Source organism: Neodiprion pinetum, chromosome 4, assembly GCF_021155775.2.
Source record: "Neodiprion pinetum isolate iyNeoPine1 chromosome 4, iyNeoPine1.2, whole genome shotgun sequence".
Classification (NCBI taxonomy): domain Eukaryota; kingdom Metazoa; phylum Arthropoda; class Insecta; order Hymenoptera; family Diprionidae; genus Neodiprion; species Neodiprion pinetum.
Genome location: NC_060235.2, coordinates 16,423,430 through 16,438,375, shown reverse-complemented (window position 1 = coordinate 16,438,375; position 14,946 = coordinate 16,423,430). Strand labels below are relative to the sequence as shown.

Genomic DNA, 14,946 nt, shown 5'->3' with positions numbered 1-14,946 from the left:
TGAAAATATATCTCTTTAATTCACGGTGTGCTTTCAATTGATATTTAGAATAAACAATTAGTTGCACTCTCAACAATTATCTACCCCCCCCCCCCCCCCTGCTCACATTGCTATTATTTTACAAATTTTTCATTAGAAAACGAAAATTCCTCTAAAGACGATCATATATTCCCTAATTTTTAAGCAAATCAATCCCCTGCGATGAAACAACAGTGAAAATAAACCTTAATAAAACAATAAGTTTAGATATATATATATATATATATATCAAATATTTCTAAATCGTGTGTCTTCATTTATTTACCTAATCCTTTGATTTTCCAGAAGCTCAGAATACTCAAGAAGGTAATGAAAAGTCTTGCAATTGGGAAAAATTTTATTCGCAGATCAAAAAAACCCGATTCTATAAATAATAAATCATACGAGTCCATCAGTTAAACAAAAAAAATCGTTTTCAACACGTATTGTCACAGCTTACTATCTCACGAAAGTTCCAAAGCTACTGGGCACCGAGTAGAAGAACTCTAAGACTATTCATGCTATCTGTTTGTCGAATTATTCGGTAATGTACTACGAATATATATCGGTTAAAATTCTTGCCTTTTTGAACACAACATTCTATAAAAGTAAGGTAAAGCGCACTTTAAACGGATTCAATAAACTGGACTGCACTTTTAAGAAAAATGGGGTCCTTCTTCTCACCTGGTTTCTATAGATTTTCCAAATCCATGTAGTTTTCAACATATTTTATGTACAATATAAGTTGCCTATATATATCACACCATACTTCTTAGGATACGTTTATTTGTTTATTGACGGACAATACGCGAAACGTCGCCTATTCCGGTAACAATTGTTTATGATACAAGTTCAAAAATTCCCTCCAAGATCTTGACTGAGTGTAAGTGGATGACTAACGAATTATGGAAAATACATTAAAGATCTAGCACGTTGGAGCAGAGTGGGAAAAAAAAAAAAAAAATCAATTTCTGTACCATATTTGTGTACTATTATCCTTTAATATTACTTAACGTTTTTGGGTGTCTCGGTTTTAGGTTTTTTGGGCGGTCTTTCTGGACCCTTTTGCCCCGTCATAATAGCCTTTACTTCAGCTGCATCCAACGTTTCATATTCAAGCAAAGCCTCCGCCAGCTGTTTGTGCTCTTTTGCATGAGCCTTTAGTATCGCTTTGGCGCGGTCGTATGAGTCCTGGAATATATTTCACGGATGAGAGATAGAGAGAAAAAAGAGCGATATTAAGATAAGATAACAATAACGAAACATTAAACTCTACCTGCATTATTTTTTTAATCTCCAGGTCGATCAATTCTTGAGAATACTGACTAAATTCGTTTACTGTTACATAAGTTAACTTGTTTTCGGAATACGTTCTAAGTCCAACTTTCTCTGACATCCCCAATTTTTTTACCATGTTCATAGCTATGTCGGTGGCTCTCTGAAAAATATACGAAAAATAATTCATATCGAGAACGTACTAAGGAAATCGAAGGACAGAAAGCATCTACTGACTTCCAAATCATTTGATGCACCCGAGGTAATTTTTTCGGCTCCGAAAATCAACTCCTCCGCAGCTCTTCCCCCCATAAGTGTGTCCATAATAGCGAGTAAATGTTGTTTTGTGGTGTGATACATTTCTTTTTCTGGCAGGTAAGCGGTCTGCAAAGTGAAATGAGAAAAAGTAGCGAGCAGAGCATTTTTTTTGCAATACGATCAATTTGCAAGACTCATAATAAATATTGCTTCAACGCACGTGTCCCAAAGTTTCTCCGCGGGGAAGAATCGTCACTTTATGCAACGGAAGTGCACCCTCAGTATAGTAGGCAACAATCGTGTGACCACCTTCGTGATAAGCCGTTATGAGGTTACTCTGCTCATCTGGTAGCCGTGTCTTCCGCTCTGATCCCATTAGAACTTTGTCTCTGGCTTGTTCCAGGTGTTTCATGCTAACAGAGTCTTCGCCGTCTATAGTAGCACGCAGAGCGGCCTGGTTTACCTATGAAGAAGAATAGTACATTTCTATTATTACCGGAAGTAGTGCATAATTTCGTATCAAGCATTTTTTCAAACAACACCTACCATGTTTTCTAAGTCAGCCCCAGTAAAGCCAGTCGTCCCTCTTGCCAGCACCTCGACATTGATATCGTGACACAATATTCGCCCAAGATACAGATCGAGAATCTCCACTCGGCCAGTAAAATCAGGAGTTGGGACTGAAACTTCGACATCAAATCGACCCGGGCGCAATAGAGCTGTGTCCAAATCCTCTCGTCGGTTTGTGGCTCCCAGAACTATGACTCCTGCATTCTGATGGAAGCTACGTCGGTTTGAAAGTAGAATGTAACTAATTGTCGTGTACGTCGTTTAGTATTGAGAATTATTAATTCACCAAAAAATGCTTACCCATCCATTTCTGAAAGCAACTGATTGATGGTCTGGTTTGCATAAGGGTGAAGGAAGGAACTTGTCCTCTTTGCTCCTACTGAATCGATCTCATCAATGAATACGACACAGGGGGCCCTTTCTTTCGCCGCTTCTGGAATAAGATATTTAATTTTTAGCACTGAACAGTAGCAAACGATCAATTATAAGTACTTGGTTCAAATCGTAATCTCATTACTCACTGAATAAGTCTCTGACTCTCCTGGCACCTTGACCAACAAGAATTTCGTCAAACTCAGGGCCAGCTGCATGAAAAAAGGGAACTCCAGCTTCTCCAGCAACTGCACGAGCCAGCAGAGTTTTTCCTGTGCCCGGAGGTCCGACGAGCAATACTCCTTTGGGCAGTTTGCCTCCGAGTGCCGAGAACTTGTCAGGAGATTTTACAAACTCGACGACATCTTTCAGTTCTTGTTTAGCTTCATCGGCCTGGTAAAATAGTTGAGAAAATCGATAAGAATAGCAAATAGATGGATTATCTAATGTTGTTACAAAGGAAACTTAGTTTTTCAACCAAGCTACTAAATTCTACATTATTTTGATGATGCTAGACCTTATTCATTAGCAACTTACCCCCTTGACATCGTTGAAAGTAACATTGATGTCATCGGCACTGACTTCGATCTGATTGCCCAGTGGAAATCTAAACACGCTGCCGCTTGCACTTGCTGAAATGAAAAACATGTCATTCATTTTCATGCCAATGGAGGAAAATGTTTTTCGATAGATCTAAATATGAGCAACAAAAACACATTTTCTTATTTCAGTATCCTGATTCTCAGGTAGCTCGTTCGAAAACTTGAAGCTTATCATTACGTAAATAAATGAGATAAGAGACAACAAGGAGGAAAATAAGCGTTTAAATAACTTTAAAACACTATTTGTAATTACTGTAGCAAAAACAATGATTAATTCTGTTAAATAAATATTACGCACCATAAAGCGTCACTCCGGACATGAGAATAAGAGTCATCAATGCCAAATATTGAATTACTTTCAACCATCTTTTAGTACGCGTAGGATGGATTGGCAAATGACCAGCCAAGTAGCCTTCGACGAATGCGACTTTAATACGCTGTTGTTCACTTGTAGAAAGCTGGGTATCGGTAAGCAAAGTTCGCAGGTTATCCACCTGAGATAACTCAGTCGTGCCACCAGGTACTTGGACTTTCCCGACCTGAGGTATGGAAATAAAATATTGCAAGTTTTAATGATTCAAAAAATTTCATACTTGTCGATATTTAATCATCAAAATTTTCATTCTATATAAGTAGACTAAAGTTTCAATCTCAAACCTGATAATCCGTTGTAGATCTTCCCATCCATCGTCTAATTCTGGCTGAAAGACCGGGATTTCTGTCCAGTTCAGCCTTGATATTGTGTTCGGTTTTAAATCCTCGAGTAATGGTATTTAAGCAGAATGGCGCCATTGCACAGAGATTATGCCTATACCGGTATGGATTCTGTTGATAGTTCAAGCCTATCCTTTTGTTTTCATCAAAACTATTGCCCGATGTATAAGAGATCCTCCATTTATTACTATCGCTTTTAAACCTGGCACTAGTGCCATTTGAAATTTTCGATAAAATTTCCAGCAATTCATTTCTATTTAGTTGGAGAACAGTGCCCAAATATTGTGGATTTATTTTCTTCACCGGCAATTCGGTGCAGTTCCTAGCCGCCTGATAGAAGAATGAATCCGTTTAAAAAATAAACGACTCCTTGACATCGTTAAAAACGATATCATGTCATCCATGATAAGCATAATAACGACAGATAGCTTTACCTCGACGAGGCTCTCGCAGCAAATGGCGTTTCTCTCATTGTTGCGTTTTTCATTGTTCTTAGCTTCAACTGCAAGACCACGACGTCGAGGAGTACAGGCCGCTGTCAATTGAGTAAGGTGAAAGAGCACCTGGAAATCATTCGAGATGATACATAGGTTAGGAACGAAATTTGAGGACCGACGGACAGACGAGATGATGGTATCTGCCTAAATTGTTAATAATTTCGGAAACAGTGAGCTGGCAAGATAGTGAGGTGGGAATGATTACCTGGTTGTGAGACTGTAGTGAAATCATGGAAGACTTTTGGTGTTATTCTTCTTTTCAGAGATAAAAAATATGGGGAGGGGATGTAACGTAGCTGATGAGTGACAGGGAGAACGATCTCAAAAGTATCTTCTGCTACTTCTTCCCTTCTTTTCCTGATATACCTATTATATTGGTATGTGTCGTTTATTTTCGTACGACTATCTAGGTTCTTTCCGGAGCGAAACTGCCACAATGTCAAATCTAAGGCAATTTTTACAGCTTGTATTGTGTGCATGGACCGTTGAGGGACTGAGACATCGAAGATCAACTTTTCGTCGGTTTCGACTCCACGATGTTGTGATAGCGACGTACCGCAGTGCCACCATTACGTGTGCACGAACTATTCCCGCGATTCAAATCTAATCAGGGGTTAAATGTATGTAATATACGCTCACGTAGGTTACAAACTGATCGAAAATCGGTTTTCGTTGCTCGATTACTTTACCACGTATTTTTTTGTTCAATTTTGTTTTCATGACAAATTTCAGCCATATTTTTTTTTCCAATCTGACATTGCAGAGTTGATTGAAACAATTACCGATCGAACAGAAATTCTGATTTTAAGAAAATGGCCGATAGTTAGCCTCTCTGCCGCCAAGCATAAAGTATATAACGAACATATGATTGAGTTGTTTTAGCAGCGTGACTGGCCTGGCGCTTGCACTTGGCATATACAAGTAATATGATCTAAGCGTTTGCACAACCTCAGTCGAAGTTCAAATCAATTTACGTGTACAAAACTAAAATGATGTTTCAAGGCGCATAAAATGTTAAGCTGTCGTATTGTACATACATTTATAGTTTTATTTCCTAAAGCTCTCATGTTTTGGTTTATATAGGTACAGTGTGTCATGATATGTATACGTACATAATCACACATATTGCATCATACATATATGTATATATATAGGTATATTATGTTGTGACGCTCAGCAATATTTTTCTTCACCTCACGTAATAAAAATATAGCTGTTATTTGAAAATATATTTCTCTTAATAAAATATGGAATGAAAATTATAATATATTAAGCAACATTATATTATACTATACATTACATAAGCACTTTGACGCTGAATCATATTCTCATCGTTACTCAGGTACACAAGAAGCGGAGCTACTGAAGTAACGATTTCGTAATCACGGCAAATTCTCAATATCATATGAATCAATTATTTACTGTGCGCATTGATGATTTACTTCAATGATTGGTCTCGTCAAGCAGTCTGTCTCCAACATTTGCAATTTGAAATAAATTTTGAAATCAGAAACTAAGACACTTGCTTCTTTTGAAATTGAATCCTCTCTTGAATACTTTTTTACTATTCAATACATACTGATAGTCTTACGCGATTGATTCAAAATCATAGCTAGTCGTATAACGGTATTATAGTTTTCACATACTCATTTAAAAAACTGAAAGGGATAACTATTTACAAACAATATAAGTATGTAAACGTACACAGGTTATTATACAATTGTATGTATAATATCCAAAGATGTGGTAAAAACATTTACGGCGATATTTAAAAGAAATTCTATTGTTAAATTCTATTCGTAATATGCCATTTTCCATGTGAGTATTAATTTGTGTTTATGTATAATATTTTCTCCTGTTCCTTTGATCGAATTCGATAACGGTTTTCTAAGTGGTTCTTTTTTTTTTACATAAATAACGCAAGCTATATTATTAAACTTTATGCTTTAGAATATTGAAAACTTAACGAATTTTTGTTTCACGGTGTAAATGAACCGGACGTCTTTTTATCTTACATGATCCACAGGCATTACAGTTCATTTATTTTTGCAGATTCTTCCGTCGTCCATCTGTCATTTGAATATTTTATCGTACTCTGACAGCAGACATTCGATGACCAAATTTTGCTGCATAAGATCTAATGCCATATTTGCACTTTCAACCCTAGGCCACATCAATGTTGGCCCAAATACTATTGCCAAATTTGGTATATGCATGCGGTTATACTTCTGGTACGAGGTCACCCTAGGACGGAAGATAGAATAAATACAGTAAAATACAGTTTATCCATACATCATTTCGTTATGTACTCACGATAGATGATAAAAAGAAAATTCAAAGATTTTCACTCACTTCAATAAATGTTGCAGCAATAGTTGCAACGTGTCGTAATGCGGCTGAGACAGCCCCCGAACAATCTCCCTAAAGACTTGGATTTTCTCTGATTTCTTCTTAGACACTGAAGTGGAGAAGTGATTAATGAGAGTTTAAAAAGTTTTGATAAAAATCATTGCGTGATTGTCGAGTTACTTACTACTTGCCCTTAGAGCCCGTTCAAAAAACTCATAGGGAATAAGCGGCTCTTTCAATTCACGGAAAAATAATTTCAGAGCTCCTGTCAGTACGTGGACGTCTTCCTCTTGTGCCAAGATATCAAAATTGTTCTGGTCTACTTGCAAACGAATTTTCTGAATTTGACTTAGATTCCCACTTGCTCTGTACAACCCGTCAGCTTTCATATTTTCCAGATTGCTTTCCAATATTTCGATGCAAGATTTCACAAATCTAGGTACCATTGGAGGCTCCCGTGAGCACACATCTTTCAAATATGAGCCAAACGCCGGCTCGTCTGGAGAGAAGCAATTATCATATATGTATAAAAGGAAAGTGAGAGCAGAAAATTTTACTTTTTTAACCATTATTTGTCAGGCGTAGAGAACTAGGTAATTTAAATACCTTTGTATATACCGTTCTTGACGAGGGAATCCATCGTTGGTCTCCTTTGAAAGAAGCGTTTTAACTTTGCTTTTATTTTTGTTTGACGTTCAGCCGAGGATCCACTGAGATCTTCAGTCGAGCCTTCGATCTTTTTAACTGTGTGTACGAAATTATACATTATGGATAAGGGCGTTCAGGTTGTTATTAAAAATCTGAATACATGCATCGGGCCAATTTTCAATGGCATTAGCCAATTCAATCACCGCATCAACGTCTTTGTTTCGTTTTCCTATTGTAATACTTACAAACGCTAGCGATATTACCAATTGCTGCATCCACAATACAATTGTTAAATTTAGATCTTTTCGTATTCATTTTTTGTCAAATAATACAAAACGACTGTTCACTTACTTTTAACAGATCTTGTTCGTCCAATTTTTGAGACAACTTTACTCTCCTCGATTGAATTAACGCTCAGAAATTGTTTACTTTTGGTATCTCGCGGCCGCTCTAAGCTAGGAGGCAACAGTGTTTGAGCTTCAAAACCAGAGGGCTAGAAAAATAAGATGAAACAATAGTCAAACAGTCAGTTTTTCTCATACTAAAGAATAACAATACTTTAGATATTCGATTCAATAAACTGTTGTGATCGAAAAAATTAACAATTTTTGAATTAATTAGGGATAAGGGAAATCTATTGAGCGATTAGGAGAATGACCAATAGAACTTACGAGATTGTGGATGACATCATATATCTCTTTGAACCATTCGTTAGCGACTGTGGTATGGTCGTTTTGAATTAAAACTTGTAGACCAAGTATAGTGCTGATAATGTAGACATTTTTTCTACTGCTCACTTTGTCATCAGGTTCTATAATGGCACCATTAAGATCCACAGATATGTCTGGTTTTGCTGCTGCCGATTGCCCCGATTTCTGTGTTGTGATTTTATTGGAAATGATTAAACTTTTCGTCGAAATTTAACTCTATTTTCCTTACCATAGCGGAAAAGCTTTTAGCATCTTTGAAGAACAACAAGAACAATTCTGACAACACAACGTACGACGTGCTCCAATGTTTCCTCAACTTTTTACCATTTTCAGTTATTTTAGTTCTCTGTAATATTCCCTCCTTAAGAATGCACTGAAAACGAATCACAGTATATATAGATATAAATTACCCACTATGAAAAAGTTTTACTTTTCGAAGTCAACGAGCTGCTGAATTAGTTTCCACTGTTCAAACTTTACCATATTGCCATCGAATAACTGCGGCCAATCATGCGAAAGTGATCCTGACCGACGTGCAGCAAGTTCTTTCTTAGTTGGTCTTTGATTTCCCACGAGCAAGCTGCGAGCTTTCCCAATTCGGAGTTTTTCGCTGCCTGAATTGGTCCTGAGCTCAATATTGTCATGATTTCCCTCCATATTTCTTAAGGTTGGCTCAGTAGCTGGAATGCTGGGAAGTATCCACGATGATTCGTTGCTGTTTTCCTCAAAAAAGTAAATTTTACCTTCCGCATCATTGGATGAGAACCACTGAAGACACAAAATTGCATTATGTTTAAATCGTTGCTCGCTGTATAATACCGAATGAAAAGAAACTTTGCATTAGTTAAACAATGGTTGCTTGGGTGGAAACCAAACAGCAAGTTCGTATGCTTGCAGAAATTTCCTAGTTACTGCAGACGAATTTATAACTAACTCATGGCCAAGGATGGAAGTTTCTTTTCCTCTATAATTACCTGTGTTATATTGTAATCGGTATTTGAATACACAAGATCGCAATATTCACTAGCGCACTGAAATCTAATTTCCCTTAACCAATCAAAAGTAGAGAACATCGATTTTATACAGACACGTTCAAAGTTTGCAAGCATTTTATTCTCTAACCCAGTTGGCATCCATTTGTAACTTGGTCGATTTGTTTCATTTGAAGTAAGTTTTTCCTTCAACTGAACACCACTAGGTACGTCTTTTTCAGTGCCCTGAATCATTCTACTGCAAAATACGCGAAATACCCGGTCAATTCTGACAATGCCATACGCCATTTACTTTTTGAATGTAATTTGACATCTACTTCACTGTCTTATCATTACGTACGCAACGTTTCTTGTCTGTGTGACCACATCCTTTCGTGGTCGAGTTCTTATACCAAAGCACGTCAGCAGAATGGGCTTTACGTCTACCACATAATTGTTCCCAAGTTACGAATTGAGAAGAATGAACGTTGAATGAATCTGATTACCGAACTTGCTCGTTAATTTCAAACATTCAGAAAAATTCCACCTTGGCTCAGCCCCGTTAACAAAAGCATACAATCATTTCTCGTGTTTGAAACCTAAGAAAATTTAATTGTACAGGTTTACTAGAGTGTCAGAAGTGAATAAACAAAGAAATGCTGCATAACGCTCACCTTCTCTCCCCATGTATTAACAAAGCAGATTTGTTTCGACTGTTGATCGTATTCTTGGGTCCATCCCGGCGGTAGATTTACAAAATTTTCTCTATCACGATCTACGGTAATGGGACTCGAGGTGTTGGAAACTTCAGACAAAGCATAAACCTCGGATTCCGATTGGCTAAAAAGTGCTTCGGAACTAATATTCGAGCTAAGTATTTGCTCGTCCGATATGCTTCTGTCGATGACGGGCAAGCTCTCGGAACTGACGACAACTTTGGAATTGATTTTGCTGTCTGAGCTAAATGCCAAGCGTTCGTTCCTGCTGATGGAACTCTTTGGAAATGCTTTGTAATGGAGATACTCGTCCGAGCCGCTATCAGATGTGCATAACAAATTTTTGAAGCTCACAGCAGTGCTCTTGTTGGCATCAAACACTTTTAGATTGTTAAAACCTTCGTTCAGATTTTCGTAACTCCTTGATATCGACGGCGGCAGGACTTGAACACTGGCTTGAACCCCTTGATGCGAGCATGGCGATTCAGCCCCAATACTTTCTCGGACATCTTTCATTGGCTGGATTTTGCGACAACTGGGAATAGGCTTTGCAACCGACTTGTGCAAGGCATTTTGAGCCCCATCTGCTCTCTTTGAAGCTGCTAATGTGTGCTTTAGCTCCCTGTTTACCAATAATTTAATATTCTCAAGACTCTGACTTCTTCGTTTAGTCCTCAATGTCGGCGAGATGCGAGAACAGTATTCGGAACCTTCATGTCTTTGGAAGTGTTTGTAATACTCAGGCACAGCGACACAATTGAACGTTGCTGACTTTTTTATCTTCCTTCTCCCAGGCTTTGTGACACTTTCCGAGTGCTCATTGTCGAAAGTCACATCTTTGGTAACAACTTGACTCTTCTGTTCTTGTTTTGACTTAAAGCTGCCTCTGTAATTCAATTTCGATTTGAAATTTTTCCACATTTCACTATCTTGGTCAACATTTATTAGGTCGTCTCTACTTTCGAATATATCTATCGCTGCGGGCTCGATTGTTTCCGTCTTTGTCGTTACCCTCTTTTGATCAGCGCGACCCTGAGGCCATTTATTTTCGGCTGGTGTAGATTGTTGTGTGTCGCTATCTACAATGGAAGTTCTACTGGCAGGTAAAAATTGTATCTCACTTGCCAGTTTTTCCAGTGATGGCGTCAGCTTTATCTTTGTATCCACGTTTTTTATCTTCAACTTTAGCTGTGGTCGTACCTTAGTTTCGTTTTTCAATTTGTTCAAAACATTTGAATAACTTGGCTTCTCAAATTTAGCCAAATTATCACTACTCTCCGATTTAAACAGCTGTGAATTCTGCTGATAAGACAATACGTAACGCTCTTTATCAGCAGATAAAGTCGCTTTCCTATCACTCCCTTCATCCCTGACATTAATCGGCATTCTTGATTCGTCGTTCAGTATGTTTGCCTCCTCGTATTCGTCCTGTCGTTTGGTAAACTTACAGGAATTATTGATATCAGTTGAAATTGAACAGACTTCGCTGTTGGTCAGTGAAATTCTACTCTTTGGTGATTTTGATTTATTGAATGTAGATTCAGTTTGTGCCAGGTTCTTTGGACTCTTTAAAGGTACTATCGTGGTTTCTTTCTCTTTACATATTGAAATTTCTGGCGGTTCTTTAATATCATCTTCACTTTTGAAGTCCGCTTTCGGGGAATTGGAAACTGTGGAATTCTCGTGTTGGGATGTATGAAGATCGTGAAGCTCTTGAGTGAGCTTTTCAAGTGGATCAAATCCATCCTTAATTTCTATGCTTCTCAACACAAAATTAGAGGCATTGTCATCTACTCGTTCCTTGCGAATCTGGGTCAATTCACTCATCAGCTCTTCAACAGCCCATGACTTTCGTTTGTCATTTAAAATTCTCATTGCGTTCTCAGAATAATCAAATGTCCTACCACTGCCCTGCAGGGATGGAGAAGTCGAAGACATTGCGACTTTATTACCAGCAGAAATCGGTGAGCTGGGCTTCTTCTCAATATTTGGTGTCACTGCGCAACGATCGGTGCTGTTATTGTCGGACCTTTTTGTCGCGATGTTCTTTTGTACAGATAATTTTGATTCTTTTGTGGAAGGTCTCGATCTTGGACTATGTTTAATTAACGAAGAGTCTAAATTTACACTTCTGCAATCATCAATAGACTCCGTGCAGCCTGTAGGGTTTGTAGGATTCATCGCTGACTTTTGGCAATGGGAAATACTGTGCAGAATTTGCTGCTGAGGCGGATTTTGGTATTCAAATAGGGTGCGGTCAGGTTCTTTAGCCTCCTTTGGTGAATATATAGGATAGTTTGAAGCTGGTGCTGATTTTCCATCTACATTTTCCATCACCGTGCGCATAACATCTCTTGTTTGAGAGTTTCTGGCAGATGTGTTGTGTGCAGAAGTATCTTGTGACACATGCATACTGCTGGAAATCTTTCTAACGACATTTCTGAAACGTTCTAAACTTTTCTTTTCATTTTTAATTTCGTTGCTTTTCTCATTTCCTTGAAGGTTCTGCTTCTGTTGGACAATTCGATTCTTGATCTCTTTCATCCCTGCATCTTCGAAATTTTTCAATCTATTATACTGTTCTAAATTCTCAGGACTTCTCGATCCATCCGGCAACATCTTAACGGTAGTCGAAAGCCAATTCTCAACATTTCTTCTCCTGGCTGAATGATCTCTCGAAGTAGTTTGAAATATCGCATCATGTTTACCCGGGCCTGTGAATTTATTGGGCGACGAAACACTGCCCAATTCAGTAACGTATGTCACCGGAACATAAAATGACCGTTGTTCCTTATTCCGTATCACTTTCCACCAATCGTTATTGGTCTTTTGTATAAGATAAAGCCTCTCATCTTTTTTTATAGCAATTTGACGACCGTCATTAGTTCTGTACTCAAAGTCGTGCTCCACTTTCAAATAGGAAGATTCTTCAACATTTGCGCCACTCATCTCAATGCAAATTTACATGTTTCCAAGACCCGGTGAGATGCTGCCGAATAAAAGTATACACAGATCTGTATAAACCATAAATCAATCAATAGAGAATAATATTATCATCAGAGATATTTATGTGTACAATGTGTTTACGTGAGTCGTATGTGTATCATTTGAATTGGAGGTTATGTTATGCAAAAACTTGACCATACGGGGGGTAATTGAGGTATAGTCTAAAAATGTATGCGTCGTTTCGAAAATCGAAACGATCGGATAAATGAACAAGTGATAAACGGATAATGTACAATTTTTAAAGCCAACGCCATATGTTTGGTAAAATGGGCAATTTCATCGAATATAAAAAACAAAAAAAATGTATACGTATGTATACGGCAGCTATATTCTCAAGCTCACCTTGGTGAACATTTTTCGGACAGACGAACGGTGTTTATTAGATTTAATATTTACGTTAGACACCTGCGGTTCATTGTTACTTTGTTATCACTTGACAGGCCGTTTATCACGTAATCATACCTGTCCTCTATCCCGAAGCACGCACAACATACGAAATTTGATCGATATATGTCATTTTCACCCTGTGTATCTGATACCTATGAATAATAGCATTTAACACTACCACACAAGTTGGTTAAGGAAGGCCACGCCCCTTTCTCTCCTATGCCATGGCATTCACTCGCGTGACGTATCTGTACATATGTCACCGCATAAAACTTTACTGACTTCGTTTATTGCATTTGCTTGCAACGCCGAAGCAACGACTATTTTTATCACGATGAGGTATATCAGAATGAAAGGTATGCGTCATTTGTGGTTGACATTTGAAACGTTTAGGTTAAAGCCCAAACTTCCCTTCGACTTTCCAACAAATTATTTAGTTACTCAAAATTAACGCAGCTGCAATTAATCATGAACCGTCTCTAAGATTTTTTTATCGTACATACGATCCCTGCGCATATAGCGTAGAGTTCCTATGTATCTACTAAATAGATCAATTTGAAACATTAAACGGAAAAAAACAAACCCAGTGACTGTTTGCGGCCATTGGGTAACAAAATTAGTAGTACCGAAACCTTGTAGTCTGTCGGTTAATTTTCCTCTGACGTCATTGACAAACTATCTAACTATTCGGGAACGATTAATTCAAATTCTCAAAATTTTCGATGAATAACATTCAAAGTCTAGCATCCTTGAAACAAATTTGAATTACATGATTGAATTTATAGAAGTCATGTGTAGTGCACCTGAAATCTTTGCTGCAAGGTAATTTGAATAATTACAACGGTTTAAATTGAAGAATACGAGATTCCATATTTAGGTTATATCATATTGTATATATGGATCAGGAATAAGAATATTTAGTCAGAATTTAATGCAGGAATTTATTTCTTCTTCTTAAACTTTGTTGGCACTTCAGGTTGAGGCTTCTGCCAGTCTAGAGGCTTGCGACGATACATTGGCCATGGCGGAATCGTGACTATGCCAGCCAAAACAAAACCTGCCCCCAAAATGTAAATAGTTTGGGAAAATTGCTGTATTGCATAACCCCAAACAAGCCCAACCACCTGGAAAAACAAACATTAATATATTGACTATTCAGCAATTTCAGTTATACAATAAAATATGAATTTAATAAATCAACTTACTCCAAACAATGTGACAATTACCCTGGAGAGTTTTTCTGCCCTGGCTTGCCCGTCATAGTCCTTTAAAAAGTCAAAAAGATACACACATAGTTAATTACGGCTAATTATACTGGCCCAGAAGGGAAGGTCAGCAAAATTAACGCTGTAATGAGAAACTGAATCATCCTCCATCGAACCACTGATAAAGAAGAGCTTAGGATTTTCTGAATGACTTCTTTGGTATAAGCATGTAATAGAAATATCGTGAAGTCGACGGGAAAGAGCCAAATTTCAAGTGATTATCAGTTTAATTTGATATTGAAGCTTTCTGGGAGGTTATGAACTACTGCATATATGAGATATTCTATACGTTTGATTTTAACAGTCTAAGTCAATTACGAGGTGAGAAACGTACCATGTGTGTTGGCAGGGAGTCAAAGAAATCCATTTTTATAGAATTATACAATAATTTACTGCCCCTTCACTAATATTTAAAACCCACAGATGGTGACCCGTATGTGACGTTGCACACAGTTCTTACCTGAAGTAAATCACAAACTCACGAAATGTTATAGAAAGTACAGCCGATGTAAACTGTATTGGGTGTAGATCAGTGATAATAACGATGTAGGTGACAAAACTCGAAGGAAAATTTCAATATTTTTGGAC

At 37.7% G+C, this 14,946-nt stretch overlaps 3 protein-coding genes across 7 annotated transcripts; all 3 read right to left on the bottom strand.

Moving 5' to 3' along the window:
* Positions 1-731: 731 nt before the first annotated feature.
* YME1L (ATP-dependent zinc metalloprotease YME1L) lies at positions 732-4,878 on the bottom strand. Its single transcript, XM_046619901.2, has 12 exons — positions 4,512-4,878; positions 4,244-4,372; positions 3,753-4,139; positions 3,394-3,634; positions 3,031-3,125; positions 2,643-2,886; positions 2,422-2,554; positions 2,098-2,335; positions 1,772-2,014; positions 1,531-1,677; positions 1,295-1,456; positions 732-1,209 (listed from the first exon to the last, which is right to left on the bottom strand). The coding sequence occupies exons 1-12, from the start codon at positions 4,536-4,538 to the stop codon at positions 1,024-1,026; spliced, it is 2,232 nt and encodes a 743-aa protein (XP_046475857.1). The 5' UTR covers positions 4,539-4,878; the 3' UTR covers positions 732-1,023.
* A 1,290-nt stretch (positions 4,879-6,168) lies between these two features.
* Positions 6,169-13,790, bottom strand: LOC124215938 (uncharacterized). Of its 5 annotated transcripts, none has more exons than XM_046619875.2 (11): positions 13,049-13,790; positions 9,659-12,714; positions 8,494-8,781; positions 8,243-8,386; positions 7,975-8,178; positions 7,655-7,796; positions 7,549-7,572; positions 7,262-7,399; positions 6,840-7,154; positions 6,659-6,764; positions 6,169-6,550 (listed from the first exon to the last, which is right to left on the bottom strand). In XM_046619875.2, the coding sequence occupies exons 2-11, from the start codon at positions 12,647-12,649 to the stop codon at positions 6,379-6,381; spliced, it is 4,524 nt and encodes a 1,507-aa protein (XP_046475831.1). In that variant the 5' UTR covers positions 12,650-12,714; positions 13,049-13,790; the 3' UTR covers positions 6,169-6,378. The 5 variants fall into 5 exon arrangements, with proteins under 5 accessions (XP_046475831.1, XP_046475830.1, XP_046475833.1 ...); XM_046619874.2 differs by having other exon boundaries at positions 9,659-12,689; XM_046619877.2 differs by having other exon boundaries at positions 7,274-7,399; positions 9,659-12,689.
* Positions 13,791-13,937: 147 nt separating this feature from the next.
* Positions 13,938-14,849, bottom strand: Spase12 (Signal peptidase complex subunit Spase12). Its single transcript, XM_046619913.2, has 3 exons — positions 14,693-14,849; positions 14,299-14,358; positions 13,938-14,217 (listed from the first exon to the last, which is right to left on the bottom strand). Exons 1-3 carry the CDS (start codon positions 14,723-14,725, stop codon positions 14,035-14,037), a joined length of 276 nt encoding a protein of 91 aa, XP_046475869.1. The 5' UTR covers positions 14,726-14,849; the 3' UTR covers positions 13,938-14,034.
* Between the last annotated feature and the right edge of the window lie 97 nt (positions 14,850-14,946).